This window comes from Corvus cornix, chromosome 22, assembly GCF_000738735.6.
Source record: "Corvus cornix cornix isolate S_Up_H32 chromosome 22, ASM73873v5, whole genome shotgun sequence".
NCBI lineage: Eukaryota > Metazoa > Chordata > Aves > Passeriformes > Corvidae > Corvus > Corvus cornix.
In genome coordinates this window covers 4,695,132-4,716,115 of record NC_046351.1, presented here as the reverse complement: position 1 = coordinate 4,716,115, position 20,984 = coordinate 4,695,132, and the positions used below count along the sequence as shown (strand labels likewise).

At 63.6% G+C, this 20,984-nt stretch overlaps 3 protein-coding genes across 7 annotated transcripts; 2 read left to right on the top strand and 1 right to left on the bottom strand.

Moving 5' to 3' along the window:
* The first annotated feature begins 38 nt into the window (after positions 1-38).
* POLD2 (DNA polymerase delta 2, accessory subunit) lies at positions 39-6,688 on the top strand. The gene is made up of 11 exons (XM_039564190.1): positions 39-146; positions 752-1,001; positions 3,479-3,600; positions 4,545-4,668; positions 4,746-4,860; positions 5,025-5,223; positions 5,336-5,416; positions 5,725-5,882; positions 5,988-6,115; positions 6,192-6,293; positions 6,392-6,688. Exons 2-11 carry the CDS (start codon positions 770-772, stop codon positions 6,547-6,549), a joined length of 1,419 nt encoding a protein of 472 aa, XP_039420124.1. The 5' UTR covers positions 39-146; positions 752-769; the 3' UTR covers positions 6,550-6,688.
* On the bottom strand, positions 6,667-14,068 carry AEBP1 (AE binding protein 1). 2 transcript variants are annotated; one of them, XM_039564173.1, is made up of 21 exons: positions 13,774-14,068; positions 13,275-13,658; positions 12,958-13,026; positions 12,380-12,451; positions 12,174-12,260; positions 11,686-11,802; positions 11,493-11,582; positions 10,962-11,030; positions 10,809-10,883; positions 10,618-10,727; positions 10,404-10,543; positions 10,233-10,317; positions 10,014-10,158; positions 9,831-9,919; positions 9,305-9,428; positions 9,030-9,226; positions 8,466-8,645; positions 8,038-8,377; positions 7,809-7,948; positions 7,637-7,736; positions 6,667-7,556 (listed from the first exon to the last, which is right to left on the bottom strand). In XM_039564173.1, the coding sequence occupies exons 1-21, from the start codon at positions 14,027-14,029 to the stop codon at positions 7,006-7,008; spliced, it is 3,420 nt and encodes a 1,139-aa protein (XP_039420107.1). In that variant the 5' UTR covers positions 14,030-14,068; the 3' UTR covers positions 6,667-7,005. The 2 variants fall into 2 exon arrangements, with proteins under 2 accessions (XP_039420107.1, XP_039420108.1); XM_039564174.1 differs by lacking the exon at positions 12,958-13,026.
* Positions 13,618-20,548, top strand: CAPG (capping actin protein, gelsolin like). Of its 4 annotated transcripts, none has more exons than XM_039564211.1 (10): positions 13,618-13,699; positions 16,860-16,958; positions 17,026-17,198; positions 17,280-17,434; positions 17,808-17,981; positions 18,396-18,545; positions 18,627-18,719; positions 19,206-19,338; positions 19,416-19,504; positions 19,597-20,548. In XM_039564211.1, exons 2-10 carry the CDS (start codon positions 16,936-16,938, stop codon positions 19,660-19,662), a joined length of 1,056 nt encoding a protein of 351 aa, XP_039420145.1. In that variant the 5' UTR covers positions 13,618-13,699; positions 16,860-16,935; the 3' UTR covers positions 19,663-20,548. The 4 variants fall into 4 exon arrangements, with proteins under 4 accessions (XP_039420145.1, XP_039420144.1, XP_039420142.1 ...); XM_039564210.1 differs by lacking the exon at positions 13,618-13,699 and adding an exon at positions 15,582-15,680; XM_039564208.1 differs by lacking the exon at positions 13,618-13,699 and adding an exon at positions 16,195-16,289.
* Positions 20,549-20,984: the final 436 nt, after the last annotated feature.

The window sequence follows — 20,984 nt, the reverse complement described above, 5'->3', positions numbered from 1 at the left end:
GCCTTGGCAACTCCCTGGCGTCACTTCCGCCGCGCGGTCACACCACTTCCGTGTTTGGCGGCGTTCGCGCCTTTTCCCGCCGCAGCCCCACCCCCATGGCGGGTCCCGGTGTCGGCGGCGACCCCCGACCTCTGACCTCGGAGCCCGTACGTGACCTGCGGGAACCCCGGGCGGGGGCTGAGGGCATGTCCCCGTTTGGGAGCAGGGGAGACCCTGGTTGGTGGGGCTGGGGGGACTCTGTGAGGCCCTGCAGCCTGAGGGGGGCTGGAGCGCTGGGGTTGGGGGTCTGGGGGGCTGTTGCGTCCTCGGGGGGGTTCCTGGTGCCAGGGAGGTGTTTGGGGGGGTTCAGTGCCGCGGGGAGAAGGATTGTGCCAGAGGGAGTGTGCTGGGGGGGCACTGGTGGCTGGGGATGTCCAGGGGGCTATGCAGGGCCCGGGTCCATTTGGGAGAGGGGGGTCCCGGCGGCATCCGGTGGCCAAGGTGTATTTTGTGGGGAGTTCAGGTGTCCTACTCTGGGGTGGGATTTTGGGAGAGGGTGGGATGGTCCTGTCACCAGGATGAGTTTGGGGATGCCCTGGGTTGGGAGGAAGCAGGGCTGAGTGGGTGTAGCGTGCAGAGGGAGGGTCAGACCCGGACATGGTTTGTGTTTTGGGGGTGGGGAAGATCATTTTCAGGGGGACTGTTGTGTCTTGGGGTGACAGCGATGGCCAGGTGGGAGCCAGGATCCTTAATTCACCAATTTATTTTTCAGACCCATCAGTAGACCCGCATGTCCCACACCATGTTTTCGGAGCAGGCAGCCCCCACGGCACAGGGGCTGCTGGCCCCCCCCTCGGCCGAGCCCCCCACCTTCCCCAGGGTGCCTGTGTCGGGGTATTCAGACTGCTCCCAGCCTTTCCAGCTGGGCGAGCGCAGCTTTTCCCGGCAGTACGCCCACATCTACGCCGTGCGCCTCGCCGGGATGCGAGCGGGGCTGGAGCGGCGCGCACAGAGCCGATGGGGTGAGCCCAAGGGGAACTCCCCCTTTATCAGGGCCCTGCCCCAGGAAAAACACTGAGGGGCTGGAGTGTGCCCAGGGGTAGGGACAAAGCTGGGGAGTGGGCTGGAGCACCAGGAGTGGCTGGGGGTCTCAGGCTGGAGAAGATGAGGCTCAGGGGGGCCTTCTCACTCTCCACAATTTCCTGGCAGGAGGGTGCAGCCAGGGGGGTCAGGCTCTGCTCCCAGGAAACAAGGGACAGGACAAGAGGACATGACCTCAAGTTGCACCAGGAGAGGTTCAGATTGGATATTGGGACAATTCCTTCATGGAAAGGGCTGTCCAGCCCTGGCACAGCTGCCCAGGGAGTGTTGGAGTCCCCATCCCTGTGGGGAAATAACAGTGGTGTGGATGTGGCACTTGGGAACATAGGTTAGTGGTGGCCTTGGGAACAAACATCTCTGGAGCTGCCTTAGGATTTTATCTCCGTGTTTGACCAGATTTACATCTGGAGTCCAGAAGTGAGTGAGTGTTCTCGTCCTCAGGCTGGATGTACCCTGCAGGCATCCCTGGGGACAGGATGCATCCCTGCAGGTATGGAGTCCATCCCTGCCAGGCTGGGATCCACCCACAACCTTCCTGCGACCTGAGCAGCTCCAGTGTACCCAGTTGTCCCAGTCTCCAGCAGCATTTTACACCCTTGACAGGGGATGTGCAGCAGAGCCCACCCCAAACAGCTCAGCCCCCCAGCTCTGGGATGCACAGTCATGATGGGATAATCCATTTGCAGCTGGGTTATGTGCTAATCCTGCTGCAGCTCCCACCTGGAGTTCTGACCTTGGGACAAACCGCATTCCCCATCAGAAGATAGAAGGGGGGGTGTGGGCAGGGAGAACACAACTGTCTGAGTCCCATCACCCCACACACTTTTGGGAACAGGAGTTGTGTGTGAGGTTTGTCAGGGTGGGGCTGGGGGGCCCTGGCCAGGAAGTGGGGTACAGGAGGGTGCAGGAGGGTGAGAGGTGCTGGTTGTGCCAGGGGGGGCTGTTTCCTGGCCGGGGGCGGTTGTGGTTCTGGGGGCGGGACCCTCACGCTCAGAGTTTCCATCTGCGGGATGAAGCAATGCCAGCGCTGCTGGGGCTCTGCCCCCCCGGCCTGGGCATGGCCTGCGATCGAATTTCCTTCAGCTTTGTCCTTCTATGGGCAAAAACCCCTTCAGTGGAAGCTTTTGGGCCGGACGCCTGGTCTTGTGCGCTCCCCAGCCCCGTGGGCTGTGTGGAAGCAAAGCCAGTGCTGGTCCCACGGCAGATGTCATTCCTTGGTTGGCCACCCTGGACTTTGCCAAGCGTGACAGAACCCAATGGTTTGTAAAGCTCCACCTCTTGGAGTCCTGGGATGGGACCAGATTTTGGGGTTTGTCTCCCAGCAGGAAGCGCCTGCAGGCAAAAATCTGGAGAGCACAGCCCCCTCCTGCTAAACGCATATTTTGGGGAGTTTGAGCCAAAAATAAGAAACTTCAACAGAATTGTTTTTGTTCTGACTCAGAGTGTTTGCATTCCTGGGCTCGGGAATCCATGTTTCCAGTGTGGAATGCCAGGGATGGCAGCGGGGTGCTCTCCCTGGGACAAGAGTCAGGTTCAGCAGCATGTGATGAGCAAAGGGAGATTTTTGGGAGGAGAAATGTCACCCAGAAAGGACAAGGAGCTGGCACAGGCAGTGTTGTTTTGGGAGAGGAGACCGGGAGCAGGTTCCTTGCTCCTCTCCAGGGCCTGAGGCTCGGGATGGACTTCACAGGCTGGTTCAAATGGGAAAGGACAGTCCCACGCACTGGATGGGGCTGGAGCATCTCTGGGTCCCCAGGGGTGGGGTAAGAAGTTTTGGACTCACCTTGTGGTGGAGACTTTTGCTTCTCATCCACAAAGTGGATGCAGCTGGGGCTGCGATGCTTCTTGCTGCTCCTGAGGTTCTCCCAGCCTGTATCCCCTGTGGATCCCTGCCTAAAGCCCAGGGACCTGTCAGCATGCCAGGATCTTCTCTGGATGTGATGGGGATCCTGAGTTCCAGCAGGGATCTGGGGCAGAGGATCTGGGCCTGGCAGAGATCAGGTTTGGGTGTGTTGAGTGATCTCCTGCCTGTCGGCTCTGAGGAAGTTTGGGTCAGCCCCTGACGAGCAGGACCAGCAACCCCCCATGCCCAAGGGCAGGAACATCCTGGGCCCTTCCCGGGCAGAGCTGTTACTGGGAGCTGAACGCACCATCCTGACCCTGCTTTCCCCCCAGCACAGAGGAAATGCCTGCAGGCTTGTAGGCTCTGGAATGCTCCTCAGCCCCATCTGGCCCACACATGTCCACTCGGCGCCGTGCCTCGAGGAAAAGCAGGAGGCTTCCCAACATTCCCCAACGCTTCTTGCTGGCCTCGACGCTGGGGCCCTTCGGCTGCTGCCCCCAGCCCTGCGCTGTGCCCGCCGTCACCCCAAGGCCATTGCCTGCTGTCTCTCCGCAGGGAATGACCTTGCGCTGCGGAAGCTCTCGGAGCTGCAGGCAGGAGAGAAGTGCTGCGTGGTGGGGACGCTCTTCAAGGCCATGCAGCTCCAGCCCTCCATCCTGCAAGAGATCAGCGAGGAGGTAATGGGCTCACCCCTCCTCCTCCTCCTCCTCCTCCTCTTCCTCCTCCTCCTCCTCTTCCTCTTCCTCCTCCACACAGCTCAGGGGGTTGTACCAGCACACCTGAGAGCTCAGCTGGCCTTCTGTGGCTTCCCTGTGCTCATTGAGCCAGGAAGCTGGCAGGGATTTGAGCTGGGTTTGTGTGACAGGATGATAGCCTCTGCCCACCCTGTCCCTGGATGCCACCTTGGTGATGCCTCTTGGTGCCAGCATATGTGTGTGTGCATGCTCCTTATGAAATCATGGAAACTGAATGGGTTGGATCGGAAGGGACCTTAAAGGTCATCTGTGGGCAGGGACACCTTCCTCTATCCCAGGTTGCTCCAAGCCCCATCCAACCTGGCCTTGAACACTTACAGGGATGGAGCAGCCACAGCTTCTCTGGGCAACCTGTGCCAGGGTCTCACCACCCTCACATGGAAGTACTCCTTCCACATATCCAATCTAAACCCACCCTTTGTCCATCTGAAGCTGTTCCCCCTGCTGCTTACCACCACTCTTGCTCAGGGCTGCTTTTCCAGCCCTTGGAGGGTTTGGATCCAGGGGAGTTGGCAGTGCAGACCCCCTTTCCCTGCCACAGGGGAATGAGGGGGGTGAGGGAGGTATCAGGGGAGCTCTGCCATCCCCATGTGGGCTTGGGGCCCATTTGCTCCCAGCCAGTTCATGTTGGGAAGCTTGAAGCTTCCCAGTACCCGTCTGAGCCACTTCCTCCTTGGACAGGGCTTGTGTTCGGGACGCTGCAGGGAAGCACTGAGTGAAACCAGCCCGGCTGGGGGGGTTCCAGCTGCCGGGGCCTCCAGCCAGGGTGTTGCCTGTGCTGGTGATGGGGAGCTGGGGTTGGGAAGGGTCCTTGGGAGCTGCTGGTCCTCGCTGAGGCCGTCAGAGCTGTCCCTGCACCCTCGCAGCACAACCTGGTGCCTCAGCCACCCCTGCCCAAGTACATCCAGCCCTCTGACGAGCTGATCCTGGAGGATGAGCTGCAGCGGATCAAGCTGGAAGGAGCCATTGATGTGCAGAAGCTGGTGACAGGTAAGGAACAGCGGTGGCTCTGTGGCAGCACCCACCCTGTGGCTGCTGGCCAGGGCTGACCACCTGCTCTGCTGTAGGGACCATCTTGGCCGTGTACGGCTCCGAGCAGGACGATGGCATATTCCTGGTGGAGGATCTTTGCTTCGCTGACTTGCCACCATCGCTGCCCTGGACCGGGCCCAGCTCTGACCGGTCAGTCTGCAGCAGCAGGAGTGGGGCTGGCACTGTGTCCCTGCTGTGTCCCTGAGCCCCTTGTGCCAAGAGGGCTGGTGGAGGGGACTGTGCCCCCTGCCCTGGCTCTCTGAAGCCCCTTGGTTTGGGAGCATGGCACTGCCTGAGCCTCTCCATCCATCCAGGTTCGTGCTGCTGGCCTCGGGGCTGGGGCTGGGCAGCGTGAGTGGGGAGGCCCTGCTGAGCACTCAGCTGCTGGTGGACGTGGTGACGGGGCAGCTGGGTGCAGAGGGCGAGCAGAGCTGTGCTGCTCACATCACCCGTGTCATTCTGGCTGGGAATCTGCTGAGCCAGAACACACAGAGCCGAGACACCATCAACAAGGTGCGGAAAGGAGGGGGCTGCAGCATTGTGGTGCTCCTGGAGTGCTGGGAGGGCATGGGGAGGGGCCAGAGGGGGCATGGGGTTGTCCCTCACTGTTTTCCTGCTCACCCAGGCCAAGTACTTGACCAAGAAGACGCAGGCTGCCAGTGTGGAGGCTGTGAAGATGCTAGATGAGATCCTGCTGCAGCTCTGTGTGAGTGCTTGGGGTTGGCTGGTGAATCAGGTTCCTTTGGGGGAGGGAGCCTGGTTGCTGAGGCGGGGAAGCAGCCCAGGGTGCAGGGTGGCAAAACCCCCTTCCCCAGCACCCAACTTCCCTTTGAGCACCCCTTATGGGGAGGCAGCTCACAGCCCAGCTCCAGATCCTTCTCCTGGGATCTGGCCTCCATGGTGAAGCCAAGCAAGGTGTCTTGGGGAAAAGGAGCAGCAGTGACACCAGGGCTTTGCTCTGAGCCCCCTTGGAGGGCACTTTGGCCACTCGGTTGATCCCTGCCCTACCGACAGACCTCTGTGCCTGTGGACGTGATGCCTGGCGAGTTTGACCCCACCAACTACACACTGCCACAGCAGCCCCTGCACCGCTGCATGCTGCCCCTGGCCAGTGCCTATGCCACTCTGCGCCTTGTCACCAACCCCTACCAGGCCAACCTGGATGGTGTCAGGTAAACAAACCTGGTGTGCTACCAGCTCTGGTGGGGCATGGGACCATGGGACATGTTCCGGCATGTCCACCATCTAAAGCTCCCCTTCTTTCCCCCATAATGTAGGTTTCTGGGGACGTCAGGACAAAACATCAGTGATATCTTCAAATACAGCAGCATGGATGACTACCTGGAGATCCTGGAGTGGACACTGCTGGCAGGACACATCAGCCCCACGGCCCCAGACACCCTGGGTATGGTGAGGGCTGGGGGGCTGTTGAATGGGTGGTCTTTACCAGGGGCTCCCCCCCTAATTCCCATCCTCCCCAGGCTGTTACCCGTTCTACAAATCTGACCCGTTTATCCTCACCGAGTGCCCTCACGTCTACTTCTGCGGCAATGCGCCCCACTTCCAGTCCAAGCTGCTCCAAGGTGGGTCTCACAGCACACCCAGATCCTTGTGGGGGCTGGGAACCCGTGCTGGGGGCTGCCAGGGGGCTCCTGTGCCTGACACCCACCTGTGCTTGCAGGGAAGGAGGGGCAGCGGGTGCTGCTGGTGACGGTGCCCGACTTCAGTGCCACGCAAACCGCCTGCCTGGTCAACCTGCGCGACCTCACCTGCCAGCCCATCACCTTCTCCGGCTTTGGAGCTGACAGTGAGGATGGGGACATGGAAGTTGGGCACTGACCACAGGGAGGACACAGACTCCACAAGCCCCCACCCCCTCAAGGTTTCCTGGCATCCACTGCCTTTGTCTGTCCTCTGGGAGGGTGACACAGCTGGGGAAACACCGGAGGGACAAGATGCTTGTACCAATATAACTTGATTTATTTGTGTAACAAAAACTGTATGGAGGGGAGAAAGGCTGTGCCCGCCTCCATGGGCCCTGCCCAGGAGAGCAGTACCACCCCTGCCACCCCACTGGGACACGGACAGTGGGCTGGCAAGGCCCGGCTCCGAGGGATGGGCTGGCATGTCCCTGACAGCACCCAGCTGTTGGTGACGATGCCCGCAGTCCTTGGAAGCAGCAAGGTGAGTGGCTGGAGCCCACCTGGAACAGCTGTCTGGGCTCAGGGAAGATGTTGGAAGCAGATGCCAAAGTGTCCAACCATGGCTTGAAGCTGAGTGAGGGGTCAAGTGTCCCTAGTCCCCAAAGTTCACGGTGTAGGTTTCGGCAGTGGTGAGGGGCTGCGCCGTCCCTGTGTGCAACTCCCAGCCCTCCGTCTCTGTCACCAGCTCAGTGACCACCTCTGTCTCGGTGTCCATCTCCCAGGTGCCAGCAGTGGGTGGCTCCTGGCTCCAGGGCGTGTAGGCCGTGCTGCTGAAGGGGAAGGGCAGGGCGGTGGTGGACGGTGGGGCCGTGGGGCTGCTGGTGGCCGTGGTGGCATTGAGGCGCCGCAGCCGCATCTGCTCCCGCAGCCGCATGCGGTGCCGGAGGCGCATCCGCAGGCGCAGGCGCTCGCGGGGCGTCATGGGCTGGCCGGGCACCACGCGGCGGATTGGCCGGTTCCCGTTCATGGCCATGATCTCCCGGATGCGCTTCCAGTTGGAGCGGGACAGGACGAAGTTGCACTGGGTGGCCCCAATATCGTAGAGGACGTGGCAGGTCTTGACACTGGGGTTGTAGCCCTCGGCCCGTGCCGACACGCGGTACTCGCCCGGGTTCAGGATGCGCCAGTAGTCCCCGCCGCTGGCTGCAGGTACGGGGAGCAGCGGGGTGGGATGGAGGCGGCACGGGGCTGCTGGCACCCTGCCAGCACCTCATGGTACCTACCTGTCCTGACGTTGTGGTTGATGCCCCCCACCACAATGGTGGCGTTGGCAATGGGCTCGCCCTGCTGGTCCGTCACCACGCCCTTGATTCCCCGATGGATCTGGGTGAGGAAAGGGATGAGTGGAACTGTGTGGGACAGGTGGGGCAGCTGTGGCCATGTCCCAGTACACACCTGCTCCATGAAGGTGAGCAGGGACTCCTTGTTGTTCTCCCACTCCTGCTGCAGCTCACTCTCATGGGGGAACTTGTCACAGCCCAGGTAAATGGAGAGCTCCAGGCAGTTGGTGTGCAGGTAGCTGAAGTCATTCATACCTGCAAGAGCATAGATACGCCCACCCAGCTGCTTGCTCACCTGCCAGTGGCTGGGTTACGGGGCAGCCACGCCACTGGCCCCAACTTACTGCCAGCCCGGGGGTGCCACTTGGCGCCCTGCACGATGCCCATGGCATCAGTCATGTCCTGGGTGTGGCAGCCCCCGCGGAAGGTCTCGGTCATGGTGAGGTGTGCCGAGGCATAGGAGATGGCGAGCCAGCGGAACACGGCGTGGTCAGGTGTCTCCTGCAGCTCAGACTGCTCATCCTCATAGTCCAGTGGACGAGGGGCAGCTGCTGGCGTTGGGGGGCTGGGTCGGACCGTGTCGAAGGGGAAGGACACCAGCTTCTCCCCACCCTGCAGGTTGGCTCCCAGTACGAAGGGGTTCTTGTCCATCCACACCATGACAGCCCGTGTCTCCACTGCCACCTGTGAGGCGGGCACAGGGCATGAGGTGTCCCCCCCTGCCACACTCTCCCCACCCCTGTCCCGCCCCTGTGCCCCGTGCCACACTCACCGCCGCATCCTCGGACAGGTAGTGCTCCGGGATGGGGATGTGGTGGTTGGGGAACTGGTGGGGCACCAGCCGCCTCTCCTCAGCTGCCCACAATGCTGAGGCCAGGTCAGGGAAGTTCTCAAAGAGGTCAAAGCCTTCCTCTGTCCAATGGCCCAGTGCCCAGTTGCCCAGTTCGGAGCCCTGCGGGCAGCCCAGGACACTGGTGAGTCCTGGGGGGCTGTACCCCACCACCCGTGTCCCATCCCACCACTCCAAGTCCTGTCCCCTGCCCCACCATCCCATCCCATCCCATCCCATCCCATCCCATCCCATCCCATCCCATCCCATCCCATCCCATCCCATCGCTCCCGGTCCCATCCCCTTCTCTGACATCTCAGGTGCCCAGCTTGGAGCCCTGCGGCCAGCCCAGGGCAGTGGTGAGCTGCGAGGAGGGGGCTGCATCCCGCGACTTTGCCGTCCCATCCCAGTGCCCCACAGCCCATCCCAGCACCCCACATCCTACCCCACTGCTCCACTGTCCTCCCTCAGTGCCTCACGGTGCATCCCACCCTGCTGCCCCCTCACCGCCTCATGGGCCAACTCGTAGCCGTCGGGGTTGAGGGACGGGACTAGGTGGATGCGGGTGTCGGTGACCAGGCCCCGCACGCGGGGATTCCCATCCTGGTACTCCTTGCACAGGAACTGCATCAGCAGCAGCAGCAGCTCCCGGCCCAGCGCCTCATTCCCGTGCAGCCCCGCCGTGTACCGGAACTCGGGCTCACCTGAGGTGGGGGGTGAGCAGGGTCAGCAAACTCTGGGGACCACAGCTGGGGGCCCCCAATCCCTCACACCCCCCTCACCCGTCTCGTGCTCGCCCGGGTTGTCGGAAACCTCCATGGCGTAGATCTTCAGCCCCCGTGAGCTCTTGCCAATGTTGTAGATGCGGGTGATGGTGGGACACTCCTCATTCACCACCTTCATCAGCTGCAGGGTGGGGAGAGATGGGGGCAGTGCTTGGAGGGGAAGAGCCCACACCCTGCAGAGAACCCCACCCCCAAGGAGGATCCCACACTACGGAGATGCCCACCACCATGGAAGTGCCCACAACCACAGAGAATGCCATGCCCCAAAGGTGTGCCCACTTCTCATGGAGGATCCCACCCGACAGAGAATCCCACCACCATGGAAGATCCCATCCCCAATAAAGCTGCTCATCCCCAAGGAGGTTCCCACCCACGTGGAGGATCCAACCCACTCCTCCCCAAGGATCTCACCACCATGAAGGATCCCACAACCCAGGGTGTTCCAACCCCATAGAGGATGCCACCCCATGGATTTGTTCACAGAGTATTCCATCCCCTGCAGAGGACCCCACCCCATGCCCACCTGCCTCATGTCCTTGTAGGAGTGGTGTCGGAAGTCCAGGTTGTCCGTGGAGGTCACCTCATTCTGCTGGGTGTAGTAGCTGCTGACAGCTGTGGAGGGGACAGGGACACAGCAGTGGGGGGTGGCTGCAGAGATCCCCCCCTCCCCCCCGTGGCCCCCAGGCTGCGTTGGGGTGACTGTTACCAGACAGGGGACACCCCAGGACCTCGAGGCGCAGGCAGAGGCTCCCATTCCAGCGCTGGGGGTAGATGCGGATGTATCGGGCCACCACTGGCTCAGGGAACTCACTCAACACCGGTGTGTCCTTGTCCACGTTGCCATAAAACATCTGCCGAGGAGGGAGAGATGTACCCAAGAGGGTCCGTGTTGCTCCCACGTCACCCGTCCAGAACAGGTCCCCACCATCTCCTCGTAGCCATTGCTGTACATAACCCAGTGCTGGCTGTCATTGCTGAAGCCCACGTAGAAACTGGTGACAAAGTCATCGCTGCGGGAGGACAGGGACAGGTTGGGACAGGGGTTCCCACACTGCTCCCCCCCCATGTCCCCGGCTCCACCCCCGTGTCCCCATACTGGATCTGGGAGTCGCGCCCCTGGGTGATGACACCGGTGAACATGGTGATGCGGCGGGTGTCCACCTCGAGCCAGTGCGCCCGGCTGTCATCCTCGGCACACCACGCTCCATCAAAGAAATCGTCCTCGTTGGTGCCCGCCTGGGGAGCAGTGAGCGGGATGTGGGTGGGGGTGTCACCGTGACCCGGGGGGTGGGCGCAGGGGTGACCCTCACCTGCATGTTGAGGCGGCCGCGCTGGGCACCCAGCCCATGACGCAGCATGGAGGAGGCCAGGATCTGGTCATCCTCGATGCGGTGGGACTCCAGCCCAATTGGGGGACACCCTGGGGACAGCAGGGGGTAGGGGGTGATGGGCTTCCCCCCCAGCCGGGTGTCCCTGTCACCCCAGGAACGGGGACACTCACTTTTCTTCTCTGCCGGAGGGGTCCATTCCTCCTCATCTGGATCCCACTTCTTTCCTCCTGGTTTTTTGGGTTTTCCTGGGAAAGGAAAAGGCTTAGTGAGGGGGCAGGGATGGGGACAGGTGTGAGGGGACAGGGATGGGGGCTGGCACCCACCTTTGCGCTCCTGGCCCTTCTCCTCCACCCAGCGCTCTTCCTCCTCCTCTTCCTCTTTCTTGGGCTTCACTGTTGGCGAGGTGATACCCACCCCAGGGACGTGACACCAGTCCCAGGAACGTGCCACCCACCCCAAGAATGTGCCACTGATGCCGGGAGTGACACCCACCCTGGGAACGTGCCACCTCCCTGGGGATGTGGCACCCACCGTGCAGACATGTCACTCACCCCAGGGATGTGCCACCATCCCTGAAGACATGACACCCACCCTGGTGATGTGACATCCACCCCAGGGAGGTGACACTCACCACGTGGATATGTCACCTACCCCAGGACGTGACCCACCCTGGTGATGTGCCACCCACTGTGGGGATTTCACACCCACCATGGGAATGGAACACCCAGCCCAGGGACATGCCACCCTCCCTGTGGCTCTGCCACCGACCCTGGGGCACACAGGCCTACCATGGGCACATGTCTCCCCCCGTCGAGCCCTGCCCACCCCGCCCAGCCCCCTCCACCCCCTCTCACAGGGTCTGATTTTCTCCTCGTCCGTCTCCGTCCTGTCCCCTTTGTCCGGGTGTTCATGGGGCTTTGGCGGGGGAGGCAGCCCGTAGGTCCCTGGGGGGCACAGGGTGGGGGGCTGGGACAACCTTCTGGAGGTGGGAGGGGCAGGGATGATGGGGGTCCTGGGGTGCCTTGTCCCTCCCGGTTCATCACTCACAGTCATCGTAGTCGGGTGGCTCGAAGCCCTCACCGTAGTCCCCTTCCGTCACTGGGCCAGGCACGGGGGGCTGCGGGAGGGGCTGGGGGGAGGGCTGCGGGGGGGGCTCCTCAGGCTCTGCTTGGGGGAGGGGGAGGCAATGAGGGTCCCCATCTCCCTGCAGGGTGCCCTACGTCCCCTATGGGGTCAGCTTGCCCCTCCAGAACCCACATTTCCCTTTGGGATTCCCATGTACCGTGAGGTCCCCACGTCCCCCACCGGACCCCTCTATATCCCACTGGGATGCCCATGCCCCCCAAGAGACCCCCACACCCCTATATGGTCCCCACACCCCTACAAGGTCCCTGCACCCCTTATGCTGTCCCCATGCCCACCCCAGCTCCAGGCTGCCCCAAAATGCTGCTTCCCTGGGTTCCCAAGGCTGGGGACTGTCCCCCAGCCTCACCCTGAGCAGTGCCAGCCCCTCATGTCCCCATCCTCCCACATACGTGTCTCCTCAGGCTGGGGCCAGACCCGCTCAGGTCTCCTCCTGCTGGGGGGCTTGCGGGGCTTCTGCTGCCGCCGGATGTACTCGACTGGGGACACAGAGGGTGGCACTGGCTTTGTGGCGAGAGGCAGGGGGGACACCCCCTCCATCCCTCCCTGCAGGCCAGGGGGTCCCGGTGGCCCCCCCACCTACACCCCAGCACCGTACAGTCCTCGTAGTCCTCCCGCTCCAGCTGCTCGTTGTAGTCCAGGGTCGGGGGCTCCAGCTCCTCGGGGACCTCTGTAGAGAAGGGACACATGGAGAGGCACAGGGTGGCACTGGGGTGCAGGAAGGGGACAACAGGGAGCAGGGAGGTGGCACTTGAGAATAGGAGGGAGGCCCTGAGGTAAGGGTGGCAGCCCTGGGGCACAGAGGAGGTGACACTTGGGAGCAGGGAAGTGGTCCAGAGTGCAGTGGGGTGCAGGGAAGTGACACCTGGGAGGAGGGAGGTGGCCCTGGCGTGCAAAGTGATGGCACTGGGATGCAGGGAGATGGTGCTGGGACACAGGAAGGTGACACAGGGGTGCAGGAAGGTGGCGTTGAGGAACAAGGAGGTGGCCTGTGTTGCAGGAGCATGGCCCTGGGGAGCTCGGACATGGCATTGGGGTGCAGGGAGGTGACATTTGGGGACAGGGAGGTGGCCTCAAGACACAAGGAGATAGCCCCAGGGTACACAGGGGTGACCATGGCCTGCAGAGGAGTGTCCCCAAGACACAGGGTGGTGGCCCTGGGAGCTGGGCACTCACCTGGCTGGGGCTCAGGGTTCCAGTCCTCCCGGCCCAGCCCCCAGCGCTCATTCGGCTCTTCCAGCTCTCCTGGGGACAGGGACAGAGCAAGGGGCTGGCGTGGCCTCCCCAGGCCCCTGTCCTGGCCCTCCCTAGCCCCACAGTGGGAAGAAAAGCCCATGGGAAGGAAAGCTGGCAGGGCAGAGAGGGGAAACCCCAGGGCACAAAGTGTAGGATGCCACCAGGGCAGCTGAGCAGGATGCGGGGTGATGCTCTGCTGTGCTGAAACCTCCCACCCCAACCCCACTAGCAGCAAGATGGGTGTCACCAAAACTCACTTCGGACACCTCCATCCTCCTCCTCCTTGTAGTGCGAAGGCTCCAGGAACTCAGGTGTCTCTTCATCCTCCTTGCCCTGTGAGGGCTGCAGGGTAGTGGGGGATTCAGTGGAGGGGCTTGGAGGCACTGGTGGCTTCTTGCCAGAGGGTTTGGTGGCCTTGGGTGGCTTCTCCTTGGGCTTTTTGGAGCCTTTCGGGGGTTTTTCAGAGCCTTTCGGTGGCTTCTCCTTGGATTTCTTGGCGGGTTTGTTCTTGCCCCGGTCCTTGTCCTTGACCTTGTCCTTATCCTTCTTGGCGCCCCGCGGTCTCTCCTTGAGCTTCTTGGGGGGTTTTTCCTTCTTCCCCTTCCTGGGTTTCTCAGGCTCCGTCAGCGACCCTGGGAAGCCTGAGGGGACAGGAGCGGGGAGGCCGCCACCCCGAGGCAGGGTGAGTGTGGGGGGCCGGGCTCCCCCCGTCACGCCACCCCCGTTCCCCTTGGGATCCTGGTGCCGATCGCTCACCCGTGCCGGTGCCGGTGCCGGTGCCGGTTCCGGTGCCGGTGCCGGTGCCGAGGTCGGTGCCGAAGCCCAGCTCAATACCGTCCCCGTCCCGGTCCCCGCCGTCCCCGGGTCCAAGGAAGCCCCGCAGGAACTCCTCGATCTCGGCGTCGGTGAGCGCGGGGGGGCCCGGGGCTGCCCCCGGTGCCGGTACCGGCAGCAGCGGCAGCAGCGCGGCCGTCAGCAGGAGGCAGGAGCGGGGCGGCCCCGCCGGGACCATCGCGCTCCGCACCGGCCCCGCTCCCCGAGAGCCCCGAGAGCCCCGGACGGGCGGGCTGGGGGCGGTGCTGCGGCCGGGGGCGGGATCCGCTCGGCACCGGGATGGCACTGGCGCTTAACGGGACCGGAATGGCGCTTAACGGGACGGGCACCGACGCTGTCACTGTCACCGGCCCGGTATTGGCACCGCACCGGGGCCGGGACTGCCGGGAACCCGCACTGACCCGCGCGGGACTGGCGCTGCCTGGCACCGGGACTGGCACCGGGACTGGCACCGGCACTGCCGGGGACCTGCGCTGCGCTGGCACCGGGACTGCCTGGGACTGGTACTGAGCCCACCCTGGCGCTGTGCGGGGCCGGGATTGCAGGGGCTGGCACTGCATCAGCGCTCGCACGGTGTGGGGACCAGCACGACACTGGCACGGGCCCTGTGCCACCACGCCAGCCCCAGGGCTGGCACCGGTACGGGCAGGGCTGGCACCGGCCCGGGCGCTGGCGGCACCGGCACACGCCTGTCCCCCCGAACCCCGGCACCCCTGTACCCCCTTGTACCCCCCGGCACCCCTTGTACCCCCAGCATCCCCTGTACCCCAGCGGGTGCTGCACACGCAGCCACAGGGTCCCACACACCAGCGCTGCGCCTGCACGGGGACCGGGCACACACCCAGTGCCTCCGCCACACTGCAGGCACAGTGTCCCCATGGCCCGGAGCAGCCCAGGGACACGCTGCACGTCTTGGGACACCGAATGTGGGACATGCCCAGCACATGGAACATGCCCAGCACATGCACACAGAACGCCCACACGGAACACACACTGCACATGAGATCCCACACGCGTGTGGCAGTGCCTTGGGCTCCCTGCACACGCGGGAAGCACCCGCAGGGGATGCAGTGCGCACGTTCTGCACTGCACACGCGTTACACGTGTGTGATTTCCCCCGAGCCCCCCTGCTCGCGGGGTTGAGGTTCAGGCTGGGGTGTGCACGCCCAGGGTGCCCGCTGGGGTGCTGGGGGGTGCAGGGGGTGATGCTGGGGGGTGCACTGGGTGCCCCCCACCCACCCGGGCCCCGCAGGCTCCCTGGGCCGCGGTGGCGGCAGGGCCACGTGGCAGCTCAGGCCGCCCGCCATCGTCACATGCGTGATCCCCCCAGTCACACGCGTGGCCCCCCCAGCCATGACTCACTGTCCAGCAATGCTGGGGCCTGCCAGGAGCTGGGGGGGGCCCCACCTGCACCTCCCAGTGCCTCCCGGTGCAGCCCAGTGAGCCTCGGCTGCAGCCCCTACTCCACTTCATGCAGCCCCAGGAATGCCCCCCGTCCCAGTTCCACTCCCACTCCCACTCCAGCCTCCCCAGCCTGTTATGGCTCCCCCAGTACAGCCCCGAGTACCATACCCCTCCCTCCCCCCACTACAGTCTTCCCCCAGTACAGCCCTCCCATTCCCAGTACAAATCCCCCCACCAGTAACAGCTCCCAGTATACTTCCTCCAGTCCCACCCCCGTACAGCCCACCCACCACAGCTCCCAGTACAGTCTTCACACCCAGTATAATCCCTGCTTCCCAGCACAGGTTCCACCCCTCTGGATCCCCAGAGCTGCCCCATCCCCTGGCAGGGGGGCAGAGGCCTCGGACCCCCAGGGGGAATGGCTCGTAGGTGGCACTGGTGGGGTGGGGGTCCTGGGAGGGGTGGGTGGTCCCGGAAAAGGGAGGTCCCAGTAGGGTGGGGTAGGGTGTCATCAGGGTGGAGGGGTCCCATGAGGGTCCCAGCGGGATGGGGATCCCAGAGCGGGTCCAGGAGGATGGGGTGGCGGATCCCCTGAGAGTGTGGTGGTCCAGCAGCACTGAGGAGGGCTTCAGGAGCAGGGGATTCCTCAGGAGGGTCCGCAGAATGGTGGCGGGGTCCAGCAGTGCAAAGAGCGATCCCAGTGGCGGGGGGGGGAGGGTCCCATGAAAATGTGGAGGCAGGAACGGTGTCCCATGAAGAAGGGGACCCCAGGAGGGTGGGGGTCCAGGGCTCAGTGCCCCAGGGCTCAGTGCCCCCCGCAATGCGAGGGGCCACACCCGAGGCCACATTTCCCCCCCCGGGGAGGCCCAGCCCTGGCGCCCCCCCCTCCCCTCCCCTCCCTCACTCCCCACCCTCGTCCCACCCTTTCCTGCGCCTGAGTCACTCCCGCCGCCTTCCGGGTGTTGGGGCGTCCGTCGGTCCTGCTCGGTCGTAGCCTCGGACGGAGCCGGGCGCTGTCGGGGCGTCTCTCGGGGGTCCGTCCGTCCATCGGGGGTCCGTCCGTCTATCCCTCGGGGGGGGGGGGCGCTGTCGGGTTGTCCGTCTGTCCGTCATGGGATGCACTCCTCGCGGGTCTCTGTCCCGGGGGCATCCCACCCCCGTAGGGTCCGTCTGTCCTTCCAGGTGTCTGGCTGTACCTCAGGACACCTCTGGCTGTTGGGGGTGTCTGTCCGTTTTCCTGGGTGTCCATTTATTCGGTTGTTTGTCTGTCCATGGGTGTCTCCCCCTACCCATAGGGGCCTCCATGGGTATGTAGGGGTGTCTGTCCATCCTCTGGATGTCTGTGTGTCCATTGGGGTGTCCATCTACCTCATGTGGTGTCCATGTGTGCATTGAGATGTCCCTCTGTCCATCTGGGTATCCAGTTGCCCTTCTGGATGTCTGTTGGCATGTCTTGTCTGTCGGGGTGTCCACTTGTCCTTCTGGGTGTCTGTTGGGGCATCCGTCTGTCCTTCTGGGTATTAATCTGTCTCTTGGGGTGTCCTTGACCTCCTTCCTCGCTCTCCATCCTTTGCAACCATCTCATGGTGTCCCTCCGTCCACAGGTCCATCTGTCCGTTTGTGCATCCGTTCATCCACCCACAGGTCCACCCATCCATCTGTCCCCACCGCCCCAAGGCCATGTACACCGCACTCCCCAAAAGGTACCTCCTCCCCATTCTCCCCAACCTCCCTGATTGCCCCCATCTGACCCTGCCCACTGCCCCACAGTGGTTCCCCTTTTGGCCCCGGTGCCACCCGTCCGGGGCTGCACGTCTGGAGGGTGGAGCAGCTGCGGCCAGTGGAGGTCCCCGAGGCCACGCTGGGCGTTTTCTTCTCGGGGGACGCGTACCTGGTGTTGCACAACGGGCCGGAGGAGCAGTCCCACCTCCACCTGTGGATGGGTGAGCGGGGGGCGGGGGGATGGAGGGGTTGGGTGACGGCCCGGGGGCAGGCGGGGTCGGGTGCTCACCTGGCTCCCGCAGGCCGGGACTCCTCGCAGGATGAGCGGGGTGCCTGCGCCCTCCTCTCCACCCAGCTGAGCTCGCTGCTGGGCGAGCGCCCCGTCACCCACCGCGAGGTACAAGGCAACGAGTCCGACCTCTTCATGGACTACTTCCCGCGTGGCCTTACCTACCAGGTATGGGGGTCCCCAGGGGTGCTCGGGGTGCTCCCAGTACTCAGCATTCCGACCAGGCTCCCAGCACCCGAGATGGGTGCCCGGTGTCACTGCTGGGCTCTCCACACCCTCAGTACTCTGCTTCATCCTCGCTGAGCTTTATGAACCCCCCTGGGGTGCTGGGCACCCTCAGAAGGTGCTCAGCATCCCTGCTGGGTGTTCAGGTCCAGTTCTTGTCAACACCCCTGTTGGATGTTGGGCACCCCCACCAAACACTCGGCACTCCCACTGGGTGCTGGGCACCCCACCGAGGGCTCAGCACCCCGGCTGCTCGGTATCCGTGCTGGGTGGCTGTCACCCCATTTGGTGCTGAGCCCCTCCCCTGTACCGGCAGGAGGGTGGTGTGGCCTCGGCATTTAACCGTGCCTGCCCCGGCCCCGGCCCCGGCCCCGAACCCGAACCCAAACTGTACCAGGTGAAGGGCAAGAGGAAGATCCGAGCGAGCCAGCGGGACCCATCCTGGGCCAGCTTCAACACTGGTGACTGCTTCCTCCTCGACCTGGGACAGGTGGGTGGAGGGCACCTGTCCCCACTGTCCACTCCCTGTCCCCGCTGTTGCCATCCCTGGCCCCAGACCCTTCTCACCAGGTGTGAGGCAAAGTGCAACGTCCTGTGTGCTCCTCTGTCCTCTGGGGTGTCCCTCAGCTCAGTGGCATGTCCCTCTTTGTTGGGGCACCTGTCCCTCCATAGGACAGGCTGCTTGTCCTCCTCTTGGGGTGTCTGTCTGTCCTTCCAGTGCCACTGGGGCATTTCCCTATCCGCAGGGATGCTGGATGCTTGGGGTGTCCATCCCTCTTCCCATCATGGCATCTTCCTGGACCAGCTTCAACCCCAGTGGCTGCTCCATCCCCAGCCTGGGCGAGGTGGGTTGAGGGCCATCATGGGGCAGTTCCATCACCACTGTCCCACTCCCTGCCCCCAGACCCTCTTCATCTGGCATGGGGCCCGGAGCAATGTCCTGGAGCGCAGCAGGGCTCAGGAGCTGGCCGCTGCCATCCGGGACAGTGAGCGGGGTGGCAAAGCACGCCTGGAGATCGTGGCTGACGGCGAGGAGCCACCTGAGATGGTCCAGGTATACCCCCACTGGGCAGAGAGGGGGACCTGGATGTCGCTGGGCTGGCTCTGTGACCTCCCCCATCTCATCCCCCGGCAGGTGCTGGGCCCCAAGCCCCCCTTGCAGGAGGGCAGCCCTGAGGAGGATGTGGTGGCTGACCAGAGAAACACAGAGGCAGCCGTCCTCTACAAGGCAAGGACACGGCAGGACACCATGATGGCACTGGGGCTGGGCATGCCTAAGTGTCACCATGGTGGGCACAGGGGTGGAGATGGTGAGGGACCTCATGGTGATTCCAGGGTTGGCATGGCCAGGGAACAGTGCTGGGCAACATGGGGGGACACTATGGTGACCCCAGGGAACACCTGGGGCTAGGCACAGCCAGGGGACTCCATGGTGGCCCCAGGAGGTCCACGAGGCTGGGCGCAGCCAGGGGACACTATGATGGCCCCCAGGAACACATAAGGTTGGACATGACTCAGGGACACTCTGGTGACCCTTAGGAAAGCCACACAGAGCTGAGCCTGGGCAGGGGACACCGCAATGGCCCCAGGGGACACCGCGGGGGCCCTGGAGGAGATGGGGATGGAGAAGGCCCGAGTGGGTGGGTAGGAGGGAGAGGACACCGGGATGGAAAGGCCCCTGGTGACCCCACAGTGATGTCCCCTCCATGGGCAGGTGTCGGACGCGACAGGGCGCATGGACCTGACCCAGGTGGCCACCAGCAGCCCCTTCAGCCAGAGCCTGCTCTGCCCTGACGACTGCTTCGTGCTGGACAACGGTGCTGGCGGGATGGTCTTCGTCTGGAAAGGTGCCCAGGGATGGGGACACAGGGTGACATGGAGACAGGGACTGTCCCCAGAGCGGGTCTGACACCCCCCTCTGCAGGGCGCAAGGCCAACGAGCAGGAGCGCCAGGCGGCCCTAAGGGTGGCCGAGGAGGTGATCGCCCGCATGGGCCACCCGCCTCAGACACAGGTGGGTGCAGGGGGTGAGGGGTGCCCAGGGGCTGGCATGAGAGGCATCACCCCGTCCCAATCCCTGTCCCCTCCCTGTCCCTGTCCCGACAGGTGGAAATCCTGCCTCAGGGCCGCGAGACGCCCTTCTTCAAGCAGTTCTTTGCCAGCTGGAAATGAGCAGCAGGTGCCCAAGGGGCAGTGCCTGGCCCAGGGTGTGACCAGGCTTGTGCCAGCTCCCAGCAATGCCTGCGCTCTGTCCAGCTGTCCCTGTCACCATGCCATCCCTGTCCCTGTGCCCATCCCATCCCCACGCTGTTGGCATTCACATCCTTGTGCATCACAGCCCTGATGTCCCATACCAAGCCCATGCCATCTCTACTGCTGTGATATCCCTGTGCCTTTGGCCGCACTGTGCCCATGCCAGGCCCATCTCCATGCCATCCCCAAGCCCACATCATCCCTATCCCTGTGCCATTCCCATGCCCACACCATCCCCAAGCCCCTGCCATCTTCATCTCCATGCCAGTCATTCACATCCTTGTACCATGCCCATGTCCACCCCATGCCCAAGCCTGTCACGCCTGCCCTGTGCATGACAATGCCCTGTCATCCCCGTCCCTTTGTCCACTCCATGCCCACATCATCCCTGTCCGTCCCTTTGCCCTTCTCACGTCCATGGCACTTCCTTCCCCATTCCCATGCCTGCCCTGTGCCATGCCCATGCCATGTCCTTTTTGTGACAAGCCCATCCCCATGCCATCCCAGTCTCCTCACCATACCCAAACCCATGTCATCCCTGCCCCTGTGCCATCCCACCATCCCAACTCCTTTGCCCACCCCATGCTTATCTCCATCCCCATTCCTACACCACCCAAACCCATGTCATGCCCACAAGACAGCTCCCCCCCACGCTGCAGTGACAGCTCTGCCACCTGCATGCCCTCGCTGCCTTCTTGCTGTGCCTGTGCCACACTGTGCCCACCCCGTGCCCATGCTGCCTGTGCCCACACGTCTGCCCCTGCGCCCAGGTCCTGGTGAATAAAGGGACAGTGCCATGTCCTGATGGGTGTGGTACCAGCCCCGGGGATGGGGAGACATGCGGGGACTCAGACAGGACAGGGCAAGGGCAGTGCAGCGGATGAAGTGTCTCCAGCATCCTGGAGACATGGTGCCACATGGCACACTGCAGGGCCACCTGTCACCAGGGCACCAGTTCTCTGCCGCATGGGTGATGCCCACGTCCCCAGGTCCTTGTGTGAGCACCTGACCCTGTGTGTTTGGGAAAGGTGGGACATGGCCCGTGGCACCCATCTGGCTGCCAGCATGGGTCTCCCATGTCCCCAAATCCCTCATGTCTCCAAATCTCCACTGTAGCTCCATGTCCACACCCTCGCTGTCCCACCCCCTGCTGTCCCTGCACCCCCAATATCCCCAGTGCTGTCAAACCACCAGTGCCACCAACCACACTCCCAAAGCCCCTCTCCACCCTGGGGCCACCC

Excerpts from the sequence above, each read along its gene's own strand:
- AEBP1 (XM_039564173.1), bottom strand. The coding sequence starts at position 14,029 with ATGGTCCCGGCGGGGCCGCCCCGCTCCTGCCTCCTGCTGACGGCCGCG. Across the intron at positions 11,803-12,173 it reads GCCCCAGCCTGAGGAGACAC|AGCCTGAGGAGCCCCCCCCG; the intron begins GTATGTGGGAGG and ends TCCCCCAAGCAG. Across the intron at positions 7,557-7,636 it reads CAACCACAACGTCAGGACAG|CCAGCGGCGGGGACTACTGG; the intron begins GTAGGTACCATG and ends CCGTACCTGCAG.
- CAPG (XM_039564211.1), top strand. The coding sequence starts at position 16,936 with ATGTACACCGCACTCCCCAAAAG. Across the intron at positions 17,435-17,807 it reads CGCGTGGCCTTACCTACCAG|GAGGGTGGTGTGGCCTCGGC; the intron begins GTATGGGGGTCC and ends CTGTACCGGCAG. Across the intron at positions 18,720-19,205 it reads AGGCAGCCGTCCTCTACAAG|GTGTCGGACGCGACAGGGCG; the intron begins GCAAGGACACGG and ends CTCCATGGGCAG.
- POLD2 (XM_039564190.1), top strand. The coding sequence starts at position 770 with ATGTCCCACACCATGTTTTCGGAGCAGGCAGCCCCCACGGCACAGGGG. Across the intron at positions 3,601-4,544 it reads TGCAAGAGATCAGCGAGGAG|CACAACCTGGTGCCTCAGCC; the intron begins GTAATGGGCTCA and ends GCACCCTCGCAG. Across the intron at positions 4,669-4,745 it reads TGTGCAGAAGCTGGTGACAG|GGACCATCTTGGCCGTGTAC; the intron begins GTAAGGAACAGC and ends GCTCTGCTGTAG.